This window comes from Phyllobates terribilis, unplaced genomic scaffold (genome assembly GCF_046119375.1).
Source record: "Phyllobates terribilis strain yellow unplaced genomic scaffold, ASM4611937v1 Scaffold_1__5_contigs__length_1240528914, whole genome shotgun sequence".
Lineage (NCBI taxonomy): Eukaryota > Metazoa > Chordata > Amphibia > Anura > Dendrobatidae > Phyllobates > Phyllobates terribilis.
Window position 1 is genome coordinate 739940885 of NW_027362761.1, and position 25909 is coordinate 739966793.

At 43.4% G+C, this 25909-nt stretch overlaps 1 protein-coding gene across 2 annotated transcripts in view; it reads right to left on the minus strand.

Annotated features, from left to right (window-relative positions):
• AP3D1 (adaptor related protein complex 3 subunit delta 1) overlaps positions 1-25404 on the minus strand; it is an 81118-nt gene extending 55714 nt beyond the window's left edge. For both annotated transcript variants that reach the window (XM_073686394.1, XM_073686393.1), the window contains exon 1: positions 25199-25404. In XM_073686394.1, the coding sequence (XP_073542495.1) occupies positions 25199-25294 (96 nt within the window). In that variant the 5' untranslated portion in view covers positions 25295-25404. The remainder of the gene's footprint in view (positions 1-25198) is intronic.
• Positions 25405-25909: the final 505 nt, after the last annotated feature.

A 25909-nucleotide genomic window follows, 5' to 3' on the forward strand; every position in this document is an offset into this window, starting at 1 on the left:
AGGAAACCTACAGATAAAAAGGGCGGTACCTCTCTCCCACATCAGTTTACAGAGCACGAGAGGACCTCCAGGTTATTAAATAGAACATACAACATTATTAAAAAGCTCATCAGGAACACCATATGACTACTCAAACCACAAAACAACAAAATAAGTGTGCACACCCACGCATGAAAGGAGGGAATATACGGGTGCTGTCATGGGCTCTGAGAAATCCAGTTACCGGTAAGTAACTAAGTCTTTCCCCTTCCCCCATGACAGCACCACGGAGAGAATTGCAAAGAAATGTATCATTAGGGAAGAACCACCACTTCCAGAACCCTTCTACAAAAAGTGAGGTCTGAGGAAGAGGATAGGTCCAGCCTATAATGCTTAAAGAAGGTAGAGGAGGGGATGACCGTGTCGCAGTTCTACATATCTGTTCTATTGAGACACTGGCTTTTTCAGCAAGGAGGCTGCCACTGCCCTTGTCGAGTGAGCTATTAATCTCTCCGGAGCAGCTTCCCCACTTGATGAGTATGCCAGAGAGATGGTGTCTCTTATCCATCTTGCCAACGTGCCTTTGCCTGCTTTTAGCCCCTTCCGAGGTCCCTGGAAGCACACAAAGACCTATCCTTCCTACACTCGTGTGGCAGCTAGATTAGACATCGCCTGACATCTCAAGTATGTAGATCCCCCCCCAACACACACACACCCCCACCCCTATTCTTGGGATTGGGGCAAAAAGGACGGAAGGGTGACCTCCTGGGATCTGAGGAATCGTGCCGCTACTTTTGGCAAATAGGCCGGGTCGGGTTTAAGGATGACTCTATCCTCCAAGATCTGTGTAAAGTGGGGCCCTGCAGACAGTGCTACCAAAAGTGATGTCTTGAGGGATAAAACTTTGAGATGTATCGTCTAAGGGTTCGAAAGGAGGTTTAGTTAAAGCCGTAAGGACCAAAGTTTCAATCCCAAGGGGGTGGGGTTCTGACTAGGGCTGGGTCTAGATCTAGTCGAAACTCTGATGAATCTAGATATCCACAGATTCACCCGTCAAGTTGCAATTGTATAGTGCCCCTAATGCTGCGACTTAGACCTTTAAGGTGCTTGTAGGAAGACACTACTCCAACCCCCTCTGCAGGAATTCTAATAGGACTATCAATGGAACACCTCATTCTACCCCTGGGACCTGAAGAGGAAAGAAACCTGCTCAAAGTTTGGTGGTGACGGGTTTCCTACTTTGTAGTATTGTGGAGATTAAATTTGGGGAAAACCCTTCATCCCACAGAAGAGACCTTTCAAATTACAGGCTGTTATGTGTAAGTTTGTTACCTGAGGATGATAAGCCGGCCCCTGGGAAAGAAGATCTGGAATTTCCGGAGTACCCAGGGGTCGGAGATGGACATAACCCTCAGCAAAGAGAACCACATCCTCCTCGGACAGAAGGGGGCGATTAGGATTACTTTTGCGTTGTCCTCTCTGATCCTTCTCAGAACTGCCAAAATCAAGGCAATCGTAGGAAAAGAATAGGCTAGAGTGTGGTTCCATGGGATCATGAAGGCATCTAATGCTACTGGGTTCCCCTTGGGATCTATTGAGCAGAATGCATCTACCTTTTTGTTCTGACTGTTGGCAAATAGATCTATGGTAGAACATCCCCAAATTTCTGCAATCTGATTGAATATGGACTGTTTCAGTTGCCACTTGCCCTACCTCAGCTGGGTCCAGCTCAGAAAGTCTGCTCTGCGATTTTCTGTCCTTTTTATGAGTAATATTGATAGCCGAGAACAATTTGGGGTCTCTATCTGGAAGATGAGGTCTGTTACTTCCATCAAAGGATGGGACAGGGTTTCTCCCTGGTGATTCAAGTATGCCACTACCACTCCGTTGTCTGAGAATACTCTTAAGTGATGACCCTGAAGAAGAGGGTCTAAAAATTCTATAAAAAGGGCTATTTTTAATCGCTAGAAGCTCCTTCATATTTTCGGATACCAATCTTAGGTCCTCTGTCCAGCCCCCCTGTGCTATTTTGTCATTCAAGTGTGCCCCCCAACCCCTGGGGCTTGCAGTATCTGAGAGATTGTGATTACCCACGGAATACCTCTGGTTAATTTGTCTACCCTCATTCACCAGCCTAGAGAAAGTAGTTTTTGGTGACAAAGTTTACGGACCTAAATGCCTTTCTAGATAAATTTTGGCTCCTAAAATTTCCCACTGTAAATTCCTGATGTGCATCTGGGCCCATTGAACTGCCAGAATACAAGCAGTCATAGAGCCCAGGAGGGACATGGCTTTTCGCAGAGTTATAGAGGGATGGTCCATCGTCCGAGATATCGGAGCCACAATCTTCTGAATTTTTTCTCTCAGGAGGCAACACTCCTATTTCCTCAAATGTATTATTATACCCAGATACTCCTGTACTTGATTTGGCTCGGTTTTTGATTTCTTTATATTTAAAAGCCAGCCTAAGTCTGTCAAGGAATTCATAACCTTCCTGATTCTTGCAATGTTGGAAGGAATTGCCTATCATCAGGAAATCGTCTAGGTACGGAACAATCAGAATATCTTATTCCCTCAAGTGTGCCATTGCCTCTACAATTATATTAGTCAACACCCGTGGAGCTATGGCTAGACCGAATGGGAGAGCAGGGTACTGATAGGAGGGGTAGTCGAACACTATCGAGATTGCTACCCTGAGGAATTTCTGATAGTCTTTGTGGATGGGGACGTGATAATACACGTCCTTTAGGTCCAAAACAGTCATAAAACAGTCCAGAAACAACATTTTCAGACATGTTTTTATTGTTTCCATCTTGAATGTCTGGATCTTCAAATAATTTGTTCAGCTTCCTTAGGTTTATAATTGTCCTGAAAGATCCATCCGTTTTTGTTTGTTTTTTTAACTCCAAAACAGTGTGGAGTAGAATCCTTTGCCTTTTTCTTGGGGAGGAACCTCCTGTAGGACTGCTTTCCCTACAAGGCCTAGAATCTCCTGTTCTAAGACTAGTTGTTCTTCGTTTGAGGATCGCTGGGGTGTCACTATGAAATTCGATTTGGGTACTGAGTGGAACTGAAATTTTATACCTAGTTTTATTAGGTCTAGTCTCCAAGAGCTGTTGGATATTCTTTCCCAGGCCGGAGAAAAAGAGATAAAGCCTTCCCAATGAGGTTTTTCCCGAGGTAGGGGGTAGGTTATCATTGAAGGATCTATTGAACATAAACACTTTGTTTTTCCTTCTTCTATCTTCCCACTTATCTTGGTCCCTACGAATACATTTCCTACTCCAAAAGGACTTTCTATAGGACATAGTGGAGAGGACGGGGAAGCGTTTTTTTTTTTTTATCATCACCGGCTTTAAAGTAGATCGTCCAACGTAGGCCAAAATAAGAATTCACCCTTACAGGGAATGGAGCACAACCTGAATTTTGTTTGAAGGACCCCTGCGAAACATTTAAACCAGAGAGCTCGTCGGGCTGCATTAGAAAAAAATGCTAATCTGGCTGCCAGATGCGTCAGCTAAAAAGGCAGCCATCCCTTTCATTACCGGGATGGTGTCTAACACCTCATCTCTAGACATTTTCTCTCTAAGCCGCGTCTCCAATTGGTCTAACCAAACCATTACAGACCTGATCGTACAAGTGGCCACTACCGAAGGTTTAAGCTCCCCCAACAAGCAGCCTCCCAGAAACCTTTTAGGAAGCCATCAGCTTTTTAATCCATGGGACCCTTCAATACCCCCATGTCTTCAAGTGGAGAGGGAAAATTTATTGGAAGCCCTGGCGATAGCCATGTCTAGCTTTGGTGCTTTCTCCCAAAATGAACATACAGGGTCGTTCAAGGGATACTTTCCTTTTTGGTGATAAAAAGCCCTTTCGCTCTGGCCTTTTCCACTCCCTCCTCATCAATGATTGAATTTTTTCATTAAGAGGGAATGATTTCCGCTTTTTCTGTTCCAGTCAAACATTATGTCCTTTACTGACCTTTTTGGACAAGGGTTTATCAGCCACATAGTGGAACTAACTGCTTTAATTAGGCTGTTTCCTCTAATGGAAAACAGCTATGTCCGCCTCTAGATGATGAATGATGATGATGATGATTGATTTGAAAATATCACAATTTCCCTCTTCTTCTAGACCTGGATTCAGGGGATACGTTTTTGGTCTTTTCTTTTTTTTTCCTCTACCCTGAACGGATCTAAAAAGGTATTTTCTACCTCTGTTTTTATTATGGACCTAAGCTCAGAGGCAAATTTTGGAGTTTCCTCACAGATTGTTTGTTCTATACAAGAACTGCAGAGTATTTTCTCTCTTGTAGTGGGTAACTTTCATGCAAAGTGCACAGGTCTTGTGCTCGGTCTTACACATAATTTTTCTTCCCTGCATAAGAGAAGAAAAAGGGGCGGACCCCAATTACAAAGTGAAGTTTAACTTAGATTACTTAACATTCTGACGGAAAAAGGGGTACCGGGTTAGGAGGAGGAACCATTTCTGTGGACGGATTCCATCTAGAGGTCAACGCCACTCTGGAGTCCTTGCTGCGCTGGGAAGACCTGACAGAACGCCCACTTACACTGCTGTCAAGACCATGATGATGGGAAGGGTCCTCCTGCTTCTTCTGTTGTTGCTGCTGTGACTGAGGATGCAGAATCTGCACCTCCAAGCGCTCCTGTTCGTTCATAGCTTAAGAGGGGCCTCCAGAGCGCTATCAGAAGCATTTCCCCAGTGCTTCCTGGTGGTATTTAAACCCCAGCAGCCCCCCTCACCCCCCACTCTTTCTGCCAGTTTCACTTCCGGCCTTTACACTTCCAGTCCAACTTTATTAAATTAACCCCGATGGGTCCCCACACATGCACAGTTGGGACGCCGGACTCGCAGCGCTGTATAAGGGCGCGCGCACCTGCAATCAGGACACCCGGCCTGCCCTGCGGCGCTGTGTCACAGGGACGTGCCAAGACGCGTCCCAGGGACGTGCCAAGACGCGTCCCAGCACCTGCACAATGGAATCTGGAAGTCCGGGGTGCACAGCTTCTCTCACCAGCGGTGGCCCGGGTTGCGCAGAAAGCAGCATGACGGTCTATACGGAGAGGCAGCAGCCCCGCTGCAACATCCGACGCTGCACAGCCTGGTGGGGTCCTGGAGTTTCTTGTCCGCTTTGTCTCCCCGCACACCTTAGAGGCCCACTGACCCAAGCGGTGGCGCTTCAGGAAACTGTGTCTGCCTGAAATCGGTCTGACCAGGCCTGGAATCCCACGACGTCTTCTCTTCCGGCAACGAGGTCAAGGACAGGAAACCAACTGATGCAGGACAGGTATCGCCCTTTTTATCTGTAGGTTTCCTGCCCTTGAAAGGCAGATCTCCTCTCTCTCTCCATGGTGCGGTCATGGGGGAAGGAGAAAAGTTTACAAGCTGTGATAATTTCAAAAGCAGGTCCTACTAGGTACTAACCATGCAGGGTGCTCAAACTTTTGCATCGGCCAATTTTTCTTTTTCTAATTTTTAAAATGCAAAAGGTGAAAAATATATATTTTTTGCCTAAAATATAAAGGAAATGTGTCATCTTTATCTTCAGGACTTTGAGATAATTTTATCATCTTTAACTTGCTTAACTGTTCACATTAACAGTAATTTTGACCAGGGGTGCACATTGTACATGCCACTGCATACATACACACATTAGGAGGCCATATATATGACACACACAGACAAAAGCTGCTCAGTGTAAATAGGAATTATCCAACACACCTTTATTGACTTTTCATCACGTTAAACATACAGGAACCATGCCATAATGAAAGTGAGCGGTGTGGAAAAACAACTGCACAGATCTTTTCCCATTCATGTTTGCACGCACCAGTTGCAGAATTATAACCCTTGTGCCTACACACACTCTTCATGTAGTAGACTAGCTTTTGAAGGGGTTTGGAAAAATTACACCGAGTGTCCAAGAAAAGCTCAAATTTATAATGTATAGTATTTAATGAAATTGTAGTCATTCGTTTTTCATTTCTTAAGACCTTCATTTTTAATGGAGTGAAATTCCAATTTTTAAGGGTGTTACTGCATAACTGGTTGAGCTGCAGGATATTCGGGGTCTTCAGGACCAGACAGTTTATACATTTAGTACTCAACACTTTTAGTCTACACTCGCATGTGTTGGCATGAGCTTCCTAACCTGAAATCATAGGCATCAGGTACCTGAACCGCCACACACACTCTAATCCCTTCAGGACAGGGACATTTTTTGTGCTTTTGTTTCTCCTCCTATTCCAAAAACCATAATTTTCTCTTCATCTTTTCCATTCGCAGCCACATTAGGGCTTGCTATTGCAGGACACCTCATTTCACTGTGGAGCACCGTGCTTGTTTTTTGAGTGCCAAACTGACGTTTTCATAATACAACTTTGTAGTACTTAAGACATCTTACTGCATTTTTTTTGTTCTGTTTTTAGGAAGAAGTGATGAGCAATTCTGGGGTTAGATATTTTTTCTCGTTATGGTGCTTTCCAATCAGGTTATCAAGTATGTTTATCTTAATTTTTAAAAGGGGGTCTTTACTGTAAGAGCAGTGAGACTAAGGAACCCTCTAACACATGATGTTGTAATGTTCATTCACTAATATTCAAGAAGGGCCTGGATGCCTTTCATGTAAAATATAATATTACAGGTCATGGACACTAGATTCTGTGATGGGGCATTGATCCAGGGAACTAGTCTGATTGCCGTATGTGGAGTCCAGATTTTTTTTCCTCTAATATGGAGCAATTAATGTCTGCCCCATGCAGTTTTGGTCTTCCCCTGGTTGCACATGTTTGAAACTATGATATGAAGAGGGGCTATTCAAATTTCTTAAAAAATATATACATATAAAATATACATATATACACACTTTTTTAAACTTTTTACTAGTTAGACCCTTTAGGGCAGGGTTCCCCAACTCCAGTCCTCAAGGCCCACCAACAGGTCATGTTTTCAGGATTTCCTTAGTATTGCACAGGTGATGGAATTATTGCCTGTGCAGGTGATGCAATTATCACCTGTGTAATACTAAGGAAATCCTGAAAACATGACCTGTTGGTGGGCCTTGAGGACTGGAGTTGGGGAACCCTGCTTTAGGGAACTTGCACCTGTGATTATCCGATTGTTTATACTATATTCTAGAATACCCCAGTAGAGCATTATATACTGAAAATGCCAGTTTCCTTTGAAGCCCCTGGCTGTCATAGCAAAATATTGGAACCCCACGATTGCCAATGGGTGCAGTCAGATATTGATCATTTAAAGGGATTTTGTCAGTAGGATCAACCCTCCCAAGACATCTACAACCCCTGGCAGAAATGATGGAATCACCAGGCTCGGAGGATGTTCATTTAGTTGTTTAATGTTGTTGAAAAAAAAACAGATCACAGACATGGCACGAAACTACAGTCATTTCAAATGGCAACTTTAGGGCTTTAAGAAACACTAAAAGAAATCCAGATTAAAAATGTGGTACTCAGTAAGGGTAATTTTTTTCAGACCAAGCAGAGGGAAAAAATTATGGAATCACCCTGTAAATTTTCATTTCCAAAACCAACACCTGCATCAAATTAGATCTGCTCGTTAGTCTGCATCTAAAAAGGAGTGATCACACCTTGGAGAGCTGTTGCACCAAGTGGACAGACATGAATCATGGCTCCAACAGGAGAGATGTCAATTGAAACAAAAGGAGAGGATTATCAAACTCTTAAAAGAAGGTAAATCATCAAGCAATGTTGCGAAAGATGTTGGTTGTTCACAGTCAGCTGTGTCTAAAATCGGGACCAAATACAAACAACATGAGAAGGTTGTTAAAGGCAAACATACTGGTAGACCAAGGAAGACATCAAAGCGTCAAGACAGGAAACTTAAAGCAATATGTCTCCAAAACAGGAAATGCATAACAAAACAAATGAGGAATGAATGGGAGGAAACTGGAGTCAATGTCTGTGACCGAACTGTAAGAACCACCTAAAGGAAATGGGATTTACATACAGAAAAGCTAAACATAAGCCATCATTAACATTTAAAACAGAGAAAAACAAGGTTACAATGGGCTAAGGAAAAGCAATCGTGGACTGTGGATGACTAGATGAAAGTCATATTCAGTGATGAATCGCGAATCTGGGCAAGGTGATGATGCTGGAACTTTTGTTTGGTGCAGTTCCAATGAGATTTATAAAGATGACTGCATGAAGAGAACATGCAAATTTCCACAGTCATTGATGATATGGGGCTGCATGTCAGGTAAAGGCACTGGGGAGATGGCTGTCATTACATCTTCAATAAATGCCCAAGTTTACATTGATATTTTGGACAGTTTCTTATCCCATCAATTGAAAGGATGTTTGGGGATGATGACAATTTTTCAAGATGATAATGCATCCTGCCATAGAGCAAAAACTGTGAAAACATTCCTTGAAAGAAGACACATAAGATCAATGTCATGGCCTGCAAATAGTCCGGATCTTAATCCAATTGACAATCTTTGGTGGAAGTTGAAGAAAATGGTCCATGACAAGGCTCCAACCTGCAAAGCTGATCTGGCAACAGCAATCAGAGAAAGTTGGGCCAGGTTGATAATGAGTGACAAACAGTACTCTTCAAGTCCATGCCTTAGAGACTGCAAGCTGTTATTAAAGCCAGAGGTGGTGCAACAAAATACTAGTGATGTATTGGAGTGTTCTTTTGTGTGTTTGTTTTTCATGATGCCACAATTTTTTCCCTCTGCTTGGTCTGAAAAAAAATTACCCTTACGGAGTACCACATTTTTAATCTTGATTTCTTTTAGGGTTTCTTAAAGTCCTAAAGTTGCCATTTGAAATGACTTTAGTTTTGTGACATGTCTGATCTGCTTTTTTTCAACAACATTAAACAACTGAATGAACATCTTCCGAGCCCGGTGATTCCATAATTTTTGCCAGGGGTTGTATATGGGCATGTAGGTCATAGGACGCTGACTAACATGATATCTTGATGTCTATCTGTGGTCTGATGGGGTTGAAGACACAGCCCCCATTTGTAAAGTTAAATAACTATTCATATTACTCAAATAATAAAAAAAAATTAAAGTTTAGCTCAAGTGATGAAAAAATTGGGAAATTGAAAAAAAAAAATGTTTATGCTATTATTTTTCCTGACCTTTTCCATTTTCCAGGCTGTGTAGTGATGTGAGGGCTTCAATTACTTCAATTTTATTGATGTAATTTAGGGGGTGCCATGAGAACACAATGGATCCTGCAATTTTAGGGGGCCAATGGGAGTCAGTGCATATGCCTGGGTATGATGCAGGATCAGATACTGAGCTTGATCAATACATGGGGACCAGACATTTGATGCACTACATATGTTATATGTCAGGAATTGATTAAATGGTGAAAAATGGTAGCACTAGCATGACACACAAATGTCATGTGTTTTTTTTTTTTTTTCAGACATGTGAACATACCCATAGACTACCATGAAACACAAGCATAAAACATGTACATTAAAAATGGCTGGGGGATTGAGACCTAAGGGAAATGGTGGTTCCCTGCTACCTACGCCAACTTTACTTTGGTCCTCATTCATTTTCTTTTTTATTGTGATGGTTCAGCAGGTCAAGGATATCATATAGACCTATGTAGAATATATTGTATTGTATATTGTACTCTTTTTAATCATGTTTAAATAAATTTCAAGTTTTTAATTATTTCACTGGACTTTGAGCTGGATAATCTCTTTCCTGCCGTAGACCTATGTAGAATGCATGTAGGCCACGATCATCCAGACATGGCTAGGAGTGATTTGATTAGATATCACTATATCTCAAAGTTCCTCTCTTCCAAAGAAAAAACAGATTCAATCTAAAATACGATAGGCATGAATATTAATATAGCTTTGCTCTTAAAGGGGTTGTCCACTACTATTTAAAATATGCCAAAGTGTTTTTATGATGAAAAGCAGCTTCTTTATAATTACCTCCCTCTGCCTTTTCTGAGTGTGAGCGGAGCCATCGGTCGCTGGGGTCCCCGCGGTGGCTGCTGGGTTGTGCGTGGGGTTACCTCACCGCGTCACACCCAGCATCCACCGTGCGCTTTCCCAATGAATGGCGAGAGGGAGAGCACATGGTGGATGCTGGGTGTGACGTGGGGGGGGGTAACCCCACCCACAGCCCAGCAGGCACCATGGAACGCGGAAGAGAGACCCCCAGCTGCAGCTTGGACTTGTCGTGATGTCAGCGCCGGCTGCAGTCGGGGGTCACGTGGTGCCTGTGAGCGTCCAGTGATAGCGCCGCTCACAGGCAGAAAAGGCAGAGGGAGGTAATTATAAAGAAGCTGCTTTTCATTATAAAAACGCTTTGGCATATTTTAAATAGTGGTGGACAAACCCTTTAAAATTTTATAAAGAACACTTGTAGCAGGGCTGACCGTGCCATTCCTTGTCACTTCCTCTTGTGGAGAAAACAAGAAGCGAAAGGCAGGGGAAACATACCGCAGATAACTGTTAGGGAGCTTACAGGAAACTCAAATATGAATGGTATTGATGGTTGACTAATACGTTATAGGGCATCTGTCTGTAGGATGAACCCGAAGCTGAATAACATGGTACCATGATATCTGTGATCTGATGTCTTATTTCAGAGAAATCCACATTGTTCTCATATGTTAATGAGCTGTTCAGTACTATGGGCAGACACTGATCTGTATGAGAATCTGTCTCCAGAGATTATTATATAAAAGGGGGAGTTACCAGTGTGAGACACGTAATGGCCGCTCTCCTGATCTCATTGCAGAGCTGTGTGTGATTATACCGGACACATCTGCAGGTTCCTCTCCACTTCCATCGCACAGGCAGACAAAGCTGTAATATTGTTACAATACAGCAGAGCTCAGAAAGCTGCAGAAAATGTGTTTGTAAGAAGATAAAGTTAACTTCTCCTTTTCTGTGTTAGTTACATGTCTCACACTGGTAACTCCTCCAATATAACAATCTCTGGAGGAAGATTCTCATGCAGATCAGTAGCCGGCCCATAGTCCTGAACACCGCATCCATAATATAATCAGAGATGCGTGTCTCTGTCTGAAGCCTTTATACACTGCGCAAGCGAGACGCACCAGCGCAGTCTGGCTCCAGACAAAAGAACGCATCGAGCCGTTACAGGTAAGAGGAGTGTGTATGGCGCCGGATATCACGGTATGCGTAGACACTGAACGCATACCGCGATCTCCGGCGCCATACTTACCTGACCGGATGGAGTGTTACCGCGGTGCCTCTGTTCGGTCTGAAGGCCGGGGAAGGAGGGCGGAGTCTGAATCGGCGCATGCGCATAGCGCTATCCAGTGCCATTTTACTGAAGACACATTTACAGTGTGTCTTCAACAAAATGGTACCGGACAGCACGTTATGGGCACGCGCATACTCCGGCGCCGCACTCCTCCCCTAGCCTCCGGCAGAACAGGACACAGCGCTGTAGAACAAGGAAGAAAGGTTAGTATAAGTGTTTCTTTTTTTAGTATGTGCAGCGTGATATGGATGAGGGGGTGCCATGCATACCAGGATAGGATTGGGAAATGAGGGGGTGCCATGCATACCAGGATAGGATTGGGGGCAGCACAGATACCAGGATGCGAGACCATATACCAATAAAAAAGCTCGCCACCCGGGCGTAGAACGGGTTCAATAGCTAGTTTACATACAAGAAGAATGTGGATTTCTCTGGAATAAGACATCAAATCACAGATATCAGGGTATCATGTTGTTCAGCTTCCTATTACATACATGCCCATATAGATGGCTTAAGAGGGTTTAGTTTCCTATTAATAAGGAGTTGAATCAACGTAAAGAAAGGTGTTAAGCAGGATTTGGTTTTTTTTTATTGATTACCCATCTTTAACCCCCTAAGGAACGAGAGATTTTTCATTTTGTACACTTTCATTTCTCTTTCATATTTCCATTTCCTCCACAAGCCATAACCATTATATTCTCCCGTGACATACCCATATGATGGTTTGGTTTTTGGTGGACTAGTTGTTCGTTTGAATGATGACATCCATTTTTTATACGATGTACTGGAAAAAAAATCAAAGTGATGTGAAATTGCGGAAAAAAATTCCACAATTTTTTATTTTCATTTATGGCATTCATTCTGAAGTAAATGACCTTGAAATATGATCCTGCAAGTCAGAACGATTATGAATGGTACCAAACTTGTATGGTTTTTTTTGGTTTGCTTGAGTGGTGAAAAAAAAATTTGGAAATTCATGACAAAAAAAAAAAAAAAAATTTGCTTGAGTCATTTTCCAAGACCCATAATATTACTTTTATGCACATACATTGATACATCTCACCCCATTCATGTATCCGTCAAAAAGGAGTAGGGGGATCATCTTTATTGGCAGGCCTGGTGTTCTGGTGCTTTGTGCATTACTTCTGTTCCCTGTAACAGTGTCGTGGCAAGGCTGTGTGTAACGCCAGAAAGGGGGGGGGGGGATAAGGGTGCGGTGAGACAGACTAATTGTGTTTTCTGGACACATGCTTAGGCAGATGGATGTCATTCAATCCAAAATGTCTACACCCACCACCAGGGGCACAGTGACTACTTCCTTTCATTTTGTACTATTCCTGTGCTGGAAAAGGGAAGTATCAGACAAAACAGAGAAGGAAGAAGAATCTCCATAACTATCCAGTAGCATGTGATCCCTGCTGAGATGCGCTCATAGAAGCTATACATCTAATACAAGTATATTACAAAATGTATTGTTTTAAAGAGCCATCTATGCATTTAAGCCTGGGCTAGAAATTTGCTTATGGAGTTGGTTAACAATGGTGTTTATGGCAACCACTTAATCTAAACCCTGGCTAATTGAGTGTATTAACTGACTCATAAATTTATAGTAGCATGGATAATCTAACTGACCCTACACACAGGTTCCTTCATACATGCAAAATTTAGCCAGAAAATTAAAATGAGCCTTAGAAGTTTATTTATTTTTTTAACTTGTGCACTATAGTTACTTGCACCCCTCAACTATAATGAGTGGGCATTAGATTATTCAATGATTAGTGAAAAAGAATAACTCAAAAGTTCAAAGTCACCTTTTAAATTTGCTCATAATTCCTGCCTGAAAAGAGAGGTTACATAATTACAGGTCTCCACATAACTATTAGAAATGCATACAGGTATAAATCGAGCATTGTACCCAAGCTTACAGGCAACTAGTGACCTGTAACTAAAGTTTTTTTTTGTTTTGTTTTTTTTTTAGATCACCTCTCCCCCCCCCCCAAAAAAAAAACAATGTGCCAGCATCGCTCAGCCCATGCATGAACACAAAGCAATATACTGGCTTAATAGAAGTTGTATAGGAAGTACACGCCTATGCACACCACTCACAAAAATGGAGCACTGCTGCCCCTGGTTTGGGCAACTGTTGGGGGATCTCAGGACACAGAGCCCCCCACCATTAGTCTTAGCAAGTTATTACCTATCCACTGGATAGGCGATAACCTGCTGATTGCTGGGGGTCCAAAGACAGGGTCTCCTATGGACCCTGATAAGACTCTAAAGTCTGAATTGAATGGTCTCAAATCATCTCTTGCAGTTCCATGAAATAATATAAAAAGCATCTCAAGCCCTGTCCTCAGGATCAGTGGAGGTCCTAGCAGTTGAACACCTAGTGATTAGCTAATCCTACCTACATAATGGGTAGGTAGTAACATTCCAAGATAGAACTAATCCATTAAGGGGCTAAACATATCAAAGGGGTTCTCAAATTCATACAAGGGCAACATTGAAAAGTGCTCGTAAAAACAAGCAACTTTGCAATTGATGCCTTATTAAATATCTTCTCCTAAATAATTGAAATATTTTAAATTCTGTAGCATTGAGTTAATTGCCTAGATTACCGGCCACCCAATAGCCCCAGCCCGGCCGGTTACCTGGGTAAAGAGCGTGAAGCACCAGCCGGCTCTATTATTCACAGCCTGCTCGGGATACGGCCAGCTTCAGATGAAAAGCCATTTTTATATTGTGTGACTTGCCACAGTGTTAAAGAAACATTCCCATCAAACTTTTATCCTCTTAATATATTGCAATCATCATATTATATAGCACTGTGTACTTACAACTGCTCATTTTGCCCTTCTACACAGTTAGTTCTTCTCATTTCCATTAGGTCTAGGACTTCACGTGATTAACCCCCGAAGGCTGTTTGCACCTTGATGACCAGGCCAATTTTTACAATTCTGACCACTGTCACTTTATGAGGTAATTACTCTGGAACGCTTCAACAGATCCCCCTGATTCTGAGAATGTTTTCTTGTGACATATTGTACTTCATGATAGTAGTAAAATTTCTTCAATATGACTTGAATTACTTTGTGAAAAAAAAATTGGAAATTTGGCGAACATTTTGAAAATTTTGCAATTTTCAAACTTTGAATTTTTATGCCCTTAAATCAGAGAGATGTCACACAAAATAGTTAATAAATAACATTTCCCACATCTCTACTTTACATCAGCACAATTTTGGAACCAACATTTTTTTTGTAAGGAAGTTATAAGGGTTAAAAGTTAACCAGCGATTTCTCATTTTTCCAACAAAATTTACAAAACCATTTTTTTTTAGGGACCACATCACATTTAAAGTGACTTTGAGGGGCCTTTATGTCAGAAAATACCCAAAGGTGGCACCATTCTAAAAACTGCAACCCTCAAGGTGCTCAAAACCACATTCAAGAACTTTATTAACCCTTCAGGTGCTTCACAGGAATTTTTGGTATGTGGGAGAAAAAAAATTAACATTTAACTTTACACACAAAAATGTTACTTTAGACCCAAATTTTTTTTATTATCACAAGGGTAACAGGAAAAAATGGAACCCAAAATTTGTTATGCAATTTCTCCTGAGCAATACCAATACCCCATATGTGGGGGAAAACCACTGATTGGGTGCACTGCAGGGCTCGGAAGGGAAGGAGCTCCATTTGACTTTTTGAATGTTAAATTTGCTTGAATAATTAGCAGATGCCATGTTGCATTTGGAGAGCCCCCGATGTGCCTAAACAGTGGAAACCCCCCACAAGTGACACCATTTTGGAAACTAGACCCCTCAGGGAACTTCTCTAGATATGTAGTGAGCACCCTGAACCCCCAGGTGCTTCGCAGAAGTTTATAACGTAGAGCCGTGAAAAAATAAATAAATAAATAAATTCAAACTTTTTCCAAAAAAACGATCTTTTACCCTTCTGAAAATAAAAAAAATTGGGGCTAAGAGGAGAAAATGGACCCCAAAAACTTTTGTGCAATTTCTCCTGAGTATGCAGATAACCCCCCCCATATGTAGGGAAAATACACTGTTTGGGCGCACGGCAGGGTTCAGAAGGGAAGGAACACTGACTTTTTGAACGCAAAATTGGCTGGAATCGAGAGCGGATGCCATGTTGCGTTTGGAGAACCTCTGATGCGCTTAAACAGTGGAAAACCCCCACAAGTGACCCCATTTTGGAAACTAGACCCCTCAAGGATTTTATCAAGGCTCACAGCACGGGGTTAGTGATCCAAGGTAAGAGGGGTGCTCTTACCTCTGCTTGCCCCGGAAATGCTATCGACTTCGATCTCAGCATTTCAGGGGTTATTGTGCCATAGCTCCTGGCACATAGTACTGGGTGTCAGCTGTGGAGTCAGCTGACACCCGGCGGCGATCGCCAGAGCTTAATAATACGTATCTGGTCCAATAGGCCCAGGGCGCAGATACGTATTATTACGCCCCAAGTCAGAAAGGTGTTAAAAACTGACTAGCTAAACCCTTCTAAGCTCTACGTAGAAACAGGATGTAAATTTTCCCTGTTTAACTTATCAGTCACTGCAGACGTCCATAGCAGGGGACATGAGAGAGCAGCTGGGACAGGAGTTGAAGAGGGGAATGATAAATGCAGGGACAAGAGACTTCCTGTTTCTACATAGAGCAGAGAAGAATTACCTGGGTAGAATAGCAAACTGAGTGTAAGTACACAGTGCTATATAATATGATGATTGCAACATATTAAGAGGATAAAAACTTTGATGGGAGTGCTACGTTAACTAATAAAACACATGAATACCCCTTTTGGTGTGTAATTGGGCATTTTTTTTATATAATATATAGTAATGTTTATCTCCAAGGAGCCCATCTGGGTTTTTTTTGCTACATTTGGCATCTCCTTTTTTTGTTGGTTTATCTTACAAAGGCAAAGCTGACTGTGCTGGAAGTTTAAAGGGACTGTGTCACCACAGAATGACTGCTGAAACAAAGTACAGGAGCTTGGTGATTCACAGCAGGGCCAATCATTTATATACAGCTTCCAACTAGCTCTTCATTTACCTGGTCCTATGAAGCCAGAGCTGTCAAAGAAAAAGGGGGTAGAAACAGAGGGAAAACAAGCAGGTGGGAAGGGGTGTATAAATGATTAGCCCTGCCATGAAGCACCGAGTGGTGGGATTTAGTTTGTACAGTCATCCTGTGCTGACAGAGTCCCTTTAAGAGAGTACATTATGGACCTGTTCATCTTTAGAAGCACACTAACAACGCAGGAAGCCGGGGTCTGGGAGAAGTGTGCTCCTGAAGTCGCATCTGGAGACAACCCCTTTACATTTCACTTAATGGCTGCTATGTCACAGTTTTAATCAATGAGCAGGACTATCTCCATATTACAATGTAAAAAGACCAGCCATCAATATGAAGCCTGTGAAAATCACATGTCTGGAATTCCTGTCTGCTGACTACGGCGGGCGTTACAATGAGACACTTCACCAGGGCAGATGGATCTTGAGTCAGCCATTTCCACACAGCTTTTCACATCTAGCATACACTAATCGGTAGGGACAGAACAGACATATAAGAAGACTGACTAGCAAGGAAGTGGAAACGCCAGGCTTATACGTCTGGAGAAAGCGTCCAGGCATGAGATTAATCCTTCATAGCCTAAGGCTGTGTGCACACGTTAAGTATTTGGTGTGGACATTTTTGCACCATTTCTGCAATTCTTGGCAGGAAAAACTCAGTAAAACAGGCGTGGTTTAATTGGAAATATTTTCGGCAATCATAGCAAAATCTGCAGCAAAAACACTTAAAGAATTCACATACTGTAGATATACATCTGCAAGCCACAAATAAGCAAGGTGTGCATGAGACTTCAAGATTCTCATTCACTTTGCTGCCATCAGGTTGTGTAACAAATGTGCGCAGAGAAAAAAAAAAGCGACAAATCTGCAACGTGTGCACAGGCCCTTAGGGTATGGATGTATATAAGGGCTTTAAAGAACAGCTGTTAACAGCTTAAAAAGAGACCAGTTTTGCACTTATTTTATTCCCGCTGCTCCCCTGAGTACTCTGCTTTTAGTTATTTTTAAAACCGCTGAACGATTCCAGAGTAACGGGCCTTTTTATGTAATGGCGATATATTGTCTTTACCAAAGGGACATGGATAAAAAGGTAAAAATGCAAAGAGCCTAAAAACACACCAAAGAGAATCCTGCGAGCAACACCCCCTTGTAAAGAGCATATGTATTGGTACTACATAAAAAAGGCCCATATGACAAATACAAAATACGGAATACTTAGAGTTACATAATATAAGCAAAAACTGGTCACAGGCTCTTTCAGAGCTTTCTTACACTATTGATATTAGCATTCTTTATGCAAATATGTTATTCTGCGTTGCTATTTTAGAGCAAATTGAGCCCAATTCAAAGCTATTTAGTAAAAAGCTGAGAAGTTTAATACTTTTGGTGCAATTCAAGGTTGTGCTAAAATTATGCAACTTGGCATTCTCGCATCACTTTCGCCCAGGTGCGGGAAAGTGGGCAGAGTTGGGGCAGAACAGAGGCATTCACTGCGCCATAAACCAGTTCTTGCTGGAGTAAGGAGTAGGAGATCTGTTAAGGCGCACAGAGAGGTGTATGCCACTCCTGATTCATTTACAGGCGCATACACTGGCCGATTATCCTAAGAACGCTTGTTTCCCGATGATCAGGCAGTTATCTGACAAATTAGCAAAACGCTCATTCAACAGATGAAAAGATTTTTACTTGAAAAGATCATGTGTAAGCAGGACCTGTGCCACAGAGAACACTGGCAGCCTACAAGCAGAGAAAGATCTAGGACTGAGCATTCTGTGCACATATGAAGTGTGGACGGCCTGCCTAAATCGACTAATGCTGGGCTAGTGTAAACCTGGACATATTTATTCTGGGTTCTGGCTGCGACAGCGACCCACTAATCAGCTGCAGCATTCACATTCTGTCCAGGCAGAAAAAGACAGCTCGGATGGGATGTGAAGGCTGCAGCAGGACTGCATCACATGTAGCTACTTCCAGATGTATTTAGTGGAGTTCAAGTACCCCAACAAGTCCTCTAAGAATAACTTTTGAAGTAAGGAAAGACCCTTTTGATCCGTGCCGTGTAATCCTTTAGGGCTCATTCAGGCATCAGGTTGTGTGCGAGTGCTATTATTTTCATTGTCTAGTATTGTGAATACAGGGATCTGCATGCAGAGGAGTAATGGAAAAGGCATAAGTTACTTAACCATAGGCAGCCCCTCAACAGAAAAAGCTCATCTCATTGGTACACATACAGTTGCTTCTCACTAAATTAGATCATCAAAAAGTTGATTTATTTCAGTTCTTCAATACAAAAAGTGAAACTCCTATATTATATAGTCATTATAAACAGAGTGATCTATTTCAAGTGTTTATTTCTGTTAATGTTGATGATTATGGCTTACAGCCAATAAAAACACAAAAGTCATTATCTCAGTAAATTAGCATACTTTATAACAACAGCTTGAAAAATGTTTTTAAAATCTGAAAATGTTGGCCTACTGAAATGTATGTTCAGTAAATGCACTCGATACTTGGTCGGGGCTCCTTTTGCATCAATTACTGCATCAATGTTGCGTGGCATGGAGGCGATCAGCCTGTGGCACTGCTGAGGTGTTATGGAAGCCCAGGTTGCTTTGATAGCAGCCTTCAGCTCGTCTGCATTGTTGGGTCTGGTGTCTCTCATCTTCCTCTTGATCATACCCCATATTCTCTATGGGGTTAAGGTCAGGCGAGTTTGCTGGCCAATCAAGCACAGTGATACTGTTGTGTGTAAACCAGGTATTGGTACTTTTGGCAGTGTGGACAGGTGCCAAGTCCTGCTGGAGAATTAAATTTCCATCTCCAAAAAGCTTGTCGGCAGAGGGAAGCAAGAAGTGCTCTAAAATTTCCTGGTAGACGGCTGCGCTGACTTTGGTCTTGATAAAACACAGTGGACCTACACCAGCAGATGACATGGCTCCCCAAATCATCACTGATTGTGGAAATTTCACACTAGACCTCAAGCAGCTTGGATTGTGGCCTCTCCACTCTTCCTCCAGACTCTGGGACCTTGTGGAGTGTGTCAATGACTGCCTTCTGGACATCTGTCAGGTCAGCAGTCTTCCCCATGATTGTGGAGCCTACTGAAACAGACTAAGGGACCTTTTTAAACGCTTTGGAAGCCTTTGCAGGTGTTTTTTGTTAATTATTCTAATTTACTGAGATAATGACTTGTGTTTTCATTGGCTGTAAGCCATAATCATCAACATTAACATAATAAACACTTTGAAATAGATCAATCTGTTTGTAATGACTCTATATAATCAGTTTCACTTTTTGTATTGAAGAACTGAAATAAATTAACTTTTTGATGATATTCTAATTTAGTGAGAAGCACCTGTATTTCCAGCAGGAGCACCCAGTGTATTATGGTTTCAGAATATGTCCCATAAAAGGTACAAATGCCAACATAAATCAAACTACGGCTCCCACCTACAAGCAGGATATTAGAAACAGCCCCCCCTGCTGGCTGTGTCTGGTATTGCAGCCAAGATCAAATAACTATAAAGGAGGTGAACTATGATTTGAGACACAAGGACAAGAGTGGCACCTCTTCTGACAGTACGCTGCTATTTTTCTTTTTGTTAACTTCATGCAACCCATTTAACTCTAATACCAAATATCCACATTGGCACTGGTGGCCTCAACAGAGATTTATGAAAAGCAGATGTCAACAGAATAATTCCTCAGAAAGGTTGTCTAACACTGATATACATTATTATTATTTATTTATTTATTTATTTATTTTTTTAAAAAGGCACTGATGATTAAAATACATGTAGGAATACTTACCTTCCAGTGCTCCCACGGACCCAGCTAATGGGAAGCTATGTCTGGCCCGTTTAGAAGTCACAGGACCACTTTAGCCTAGGATTGATTACAGCATTCCTGCGACATCTGAATACCTCCAGAGCTGATGCAGACCCCAGGAGCAGCCTGCACTTAATCCATTAAGCAAATGGAACATTAAACGTTTTTTTAATGCATTGATGTGTTAATTAAATGAATAAAACAGAGGCATAGCCCCTATCATCTCTGCGGACCAGGTGTAGTCGCTCCATAGGTCTATGCCGGCTCTGAAAGCAATGTCTCCGCTGTTCAGATGTCAACAGTAGTGCAGAAGCCTATGAATCACCACAGATAACTGGAACATTCAGCAATGCATTCTTCTAATCACCTGACCACTGCATCCAATCACAGACTTCAGCGGTCCCAATGCCACATCAGCACAGGAATTCTGGAGACGGCGCAGACTACAGGGTGGCCGGTTGTGGATCCAGAGGAGATAGGCATAACTACATTCTAAGCGTTTTGCTTTGAAAACATCCGTTGCATCCCTTAAAATAAAAAAGGTTTTAATTTCAGACAACTCTTACCCATTTCTATTCAGACGCGGCAATCCTTTTAGACGTAGACTGGTTGTTGTCATGTATGAGCAATTCTGTGTGAGCTGTACTGTACTGTGCTAATGTTCAACCTATCGTCAGAAGTCGTAGTCTACTCTGGACAGACTTTCCTCTCATTCACAAGGAGAACAGAACATGGCACATGAGGTGTCCGTGCACACTGGGTCGGGTACACAGATGTTTGCATTCGGCCTTAGTTCTGGTATCCGGATATGTCCCAATGTACCAGAATTGCAAACCTGGAGGAAGGCACAAAGAAACCTCTAGTGGCAAACTCAAGCCAAACCTTGGGCGTTTAGCTGCAAACTTGGCAACAGATTTATAGAAGCGGATCGCCCAAAATTAATCACCTTCCCCCGTCCTCCAAAAAGAATATGTCGTCACACACGAACACCGCAGCCTGCTCTGTATTAGGGTTCAGGCTTTAATCTAAAAAAGATCAAGGCCTTTTATATTGAAGCCAGCAGGCAATCTTCACCAGGCGCACATTTAATACTATCAGCATCCGCTATGACAAATGTAGCATTAGATACTGGCCAATCAAATAAAGGAAGACCCGCACGATACATAAAGGGCTGTGGTCACAGAATCATGCTGTAGGGACTATGGAAAGGGAGGAATCCAATGTAAAACACGTGAAGCAGCTAGCCACCGGCAGATGTGCGGCAGCTAGCCACCGGCAGATGTGCGGCAGCTAGCCACCGGCTAGGTTTCACTGCTACATCGCAGCGCAATATGAGTGAATGGGGTTATAATCTCTGGGTACTGCAACGTGCAAGCAGGACACTGAAGTATTGGACCTGGTTGAAGTTTTTTCTACTTGCTTGTCGCAGTCAGAGTACCCCATTCACTTGTATTACACCGCAACGTAGCACACACTGGTAGCAATAATTGACCATGCAGCCAAAGTTGCTGTGTCGGTAAGGGGTCCCTGCACTGCAAAAAAAAATAAATAAAACTTATAAAATACATACGTTTTACAAGGAAGCAGCCTTTGGATATGTCGGCGGATTTTACTAGTGAGACACGTTAAAGAGGTTTTCCCCACAAACAAAAGTACACTGCTCAAAGAAGTAAAAGGGAACACTCAAATAACACATCCTAGATCTGAATGAAATATTCTCATTGAATACTTTGTTCTGTACAAAGTTGAATGTGCTGACAACAAAATCACACAAAAATCATCAATGAAAATCAAATTTATTAACCAATGGAGGCCTGGATTTGGAGTCACCCCCAAAATTTAAGTGGAAAAAACACACTACAGGCTGATCTAACTTTGATGTAATGTCCTTAAAACAAGTCAAAATGAGGTTCAGTATTGTGTGTGGCCTCCATGTGCCTGTATGACCTCCTTACAACGCCTGGGCATGCTCCTGATGAGGTTGCGGATGGTCTCCTGTGGGATCTCCTCCCAGACCTGGACTAAAGCATCCGCCAACTCCTGGACAGTCTGTGGTGCAACGAGACGTTGGTGGATGGAGCGAGACATGATGTCCCAGATGTGCTCAATCGGATTCAGGTCTGGGGAACAGGCGGGCCAGTCCATAGCTTCAATGCCTTCATCTTGCAGGAACTGCTGACACACTCCAGCCACATGAGGTCTGGCATTGTCCTGCATTAGGAGGAACCCAGGGCCAACCGCACCAGCATATGGTCTCACAAGGGGTCTGAGGATCTCATCTCGGTACCTAATGGCAGTCAGGCTACCTCTGGTGAGCACATGGAGGGCTGTGCGGCCCTCCAAAGAAATGCCGCCCCACACCATTACTGACCCACTGCTAAACCGGTCATGCTGAAGGATGTTGCAGGCAGCAGATCGCTCTCCACGGCGTCTCCAGACTCTGTCGCGTCTGTCACATGTGCTCAGTGTGAACCTGCTTTCATCTGTGAAGAGCACTGGGCGACTTTGTCAATCCTGGTGTTCTGTGGCAAATGGCAAGCGTCCTGCACGGTGTCGGGCTGTGAGCACAACCCCCATCTGTGGACGTCGGGCCCTCATACCACCCTCATGGAGTCGGTTTCTAACCGTTTGTGCAGACACATGCACATTTGTGGCCTGCTGGAGGTCATTTTGCAGGGCTCTGGCAGTGCTCCTCCTGTTCCTCCTTGCACAAAGGCGGAGGTAGCGGTCCTGCTGCTGGGTTGTTGCCCTCCTACGGCCCCATCCACGTCTCCTGGTGTACTGGCCTGTCTCCTGGTAGCGCCTCCAGCCTCTGGACACTATGCTGACAGACACAGCAAACGTTCTTGCCACAGCTCACATTGATGTGCCATCCTGGATGAGCTGCACTACCTGAGCAACTTCTGTGGGTTGTAGAGTCCGTCTCATGCTACCACGAGTGTGAAAGCACAACCAACATTCAAAAAGTGAGCAAAACATCAGCCAGAAAGCATTGGTACCGAGATGTGGTCCGTGGTCCCCACCTGCAGAACCACTCCTTTATCTAGGGCGTCTTGATAATTGCCAATAATTTCCATCTATTGTCTATTCCATTTGCACAACAGCATGTGAAATTGATTGTCAATCAGTGTTGCTTCCTAAGTGGACAGTTTGATTTCACAGAAGTTTGATTTACTTGGAGTTATATTCTGTTGTTTAAGTGTTCCCTTTATTTTTTTTGAGCAGTGTATATTTTAATCAATAGATCTTGGAATAATATCTTCCACAATTGGATGTGTTTAAATAACATGCTCCTGTGCTGAGATAATCTTATAAATGTGCCCCTGCTGTGTCTGACAGTACAGGAACATGATATGATCATACCACAGCTCCTGGGCAGGGGAGGATGCAAATACTATACAGACATTACAGCAGGGGATCACAGCTGATTCTTTGAAGTAAAACATTGCTTAAAGTGCACTTGCCAGCAGGATTGTGCTCAGTAAACCACATACACTGTCAGGTGGGCGACATTACACTGAGTAAAATGATACCTTTGTTGATGAAATCCGTCCGGCGGTTCTTTTATGATCTTTATTTTCATTCCTGACAATGATATGCCCGTGCTTCAGGGCGATCTGTGAGAGGGGGGCTCTATCTGGTGCTTTGCTTGCATATTCCGATTTCTGCCTTCTGACAGGTCACTGTGCTTTCAGTGACATGCCGTCTATTTTAAATACTGCCTGTGTAATTTCTCTGCCAAACATGAAATTTACATGCACCCAAATGGCCCCCGTCGCATGCGTAGTAGCATTTCTCAGTTGCCTATAGATGCTACTGCACAAGTGCGAGGGCCATTTTGCTGGAGGAAAAAGAATTTGGCTGCAGCAATATTGCGCCGCGCATGGGCAGTAGCATCTATCGGCAACTGAGAAATACTACTGCGCATGCGACGGGGGCCATTTGGGTGCATGTAAATTTCATGTTTGGCAGAGAAATTACACAGGCAGTATTTAAAATAGTAGGCAGGTTACTGAAAGCACAGTGACCTGTCAGAAGGCAGAGATAGGAATGTGCAAGCAAAGCACCAGATAGAGCCCCCCTCTCACAGGTCGCCCTGAAGCACAGGCATATCATTATGTCAGGAATGAAAATAAAGATAAAAAGAAACCGCAGGACGGATTTCATCAACAAAGGTATCATTTTACTCAGGGTAATGTAACCCACGTGACAGTGTATGTGGTTTACTAAGCACAATCCTGATGACAAGTGCACTTTAAAAACAGGCAGGGCAATATTTTACCTCACAGAACCAGCTGTGATCTCATGCTGTCCTGTCTGTATACTCTTTTGCTTCCTCCCCTGCCCAGGAGATGTATGATTAGACCGTGTCCCTGTACGGTCATACACAGCTATTACATAATACACAGCAGGGGCCCAATTTTAAGATTATCTCAGCACAGAAACATTTTATTTAAACACATCCAATTGTGGAAGTTATTCCAAAGTCTATTGATTAAAATGTACTTTTGTTGGTGGGAAAAACCGCTTTAGTGTTTTGTCTGAATTCAGCCGCACATCACACAGTATATGGAGCGTGAACACAGGGCGCCGTGCGGACAGACCACGGACACTCTAGCATCTGCCTACACTGTACAATGGCAGTGAGACACCGGCCCACCGGTCTCCTCATGGTTGGGCTGTGTTCAGACCAGTGTTTAGCCTCCGCTACAGATTTCACCCTAATCACAAGAACAGCCCTATTATGAGAAGTAACAGGCAGGGCACCCTGACCAGACCCCATGGACCTGGGGACAATGCCGGAGCCCTGCCGGTGCCAGATCCAGCCGGGTAGGAGAGCCGTCACCCAGGAAGCCACATCACCCAGCACAGACACATGCCAAGCAGCTGCCACCAGCCATCTCTGCTCCACAGCACCAAGCACCGACGTGTGCTGCCACCTGCCCAGGTGAGGGGCGCCCTGCTGCACCCACTGCCCTCACGCCCCAATCCCAGAGCCCCCTACAATGCCCTCACCTCATCCTCTTTGTGATTGCGGATTCCCCGGACCAGGTCCTGCAGGTTCTTGTCGAACATGCGGTCAATACTACCCTTCACCATACGGAGCGCCATCTCCGTGCACGGGATCGGGCCGCACCGGACTCTCCTGTCACCGGACACAGAAACACAAAATGGCCGCGACTCAGCTGACTCTATTCCCCGCCCATAAAGGCCACGTGACTGAAAGAGAAGGGGTGAGTTGAAGGGATAGACAGCAGTAACCCCGCCCACAACTTGGTGCTCCCGGAGAGAGACGCATTTCAGCAGTGTAGCTCCGCCTGTCGGAGAGGTGACGCTGCTGACTGGTGCTGACTGTGCCTTCCACTGTAATGGTGCTGCCCACTAGTGGGGGTGGCGGAGGGTGCAGCGTAGCTGTGCTGATGGCTATAGGTGAGGAAGGAGGGTACAGAGAAGTAGTGCTGATGGCTATAGGTGAAGGAGGAGGGTACAGAGTAGTAGTGCTGATGGATATAGGTGAGGGAGGAGGGTACAGAGTAGTAGTGCTGATGGCTATAGGTGAAGGAGGAGGATACAGAGTAGTAGTGCTGATGGATAAAGGTGAGGAAGGAGGGTACAGAGTAGTAGTGCTGATGGATAAAGGTGAGGAAGGAGGGTACAGAGTAGTAGTGCTGATGGATATAGGTGAAGGAGGAGGATACAGAGTAGTAGTACTGATGGATATAGGTG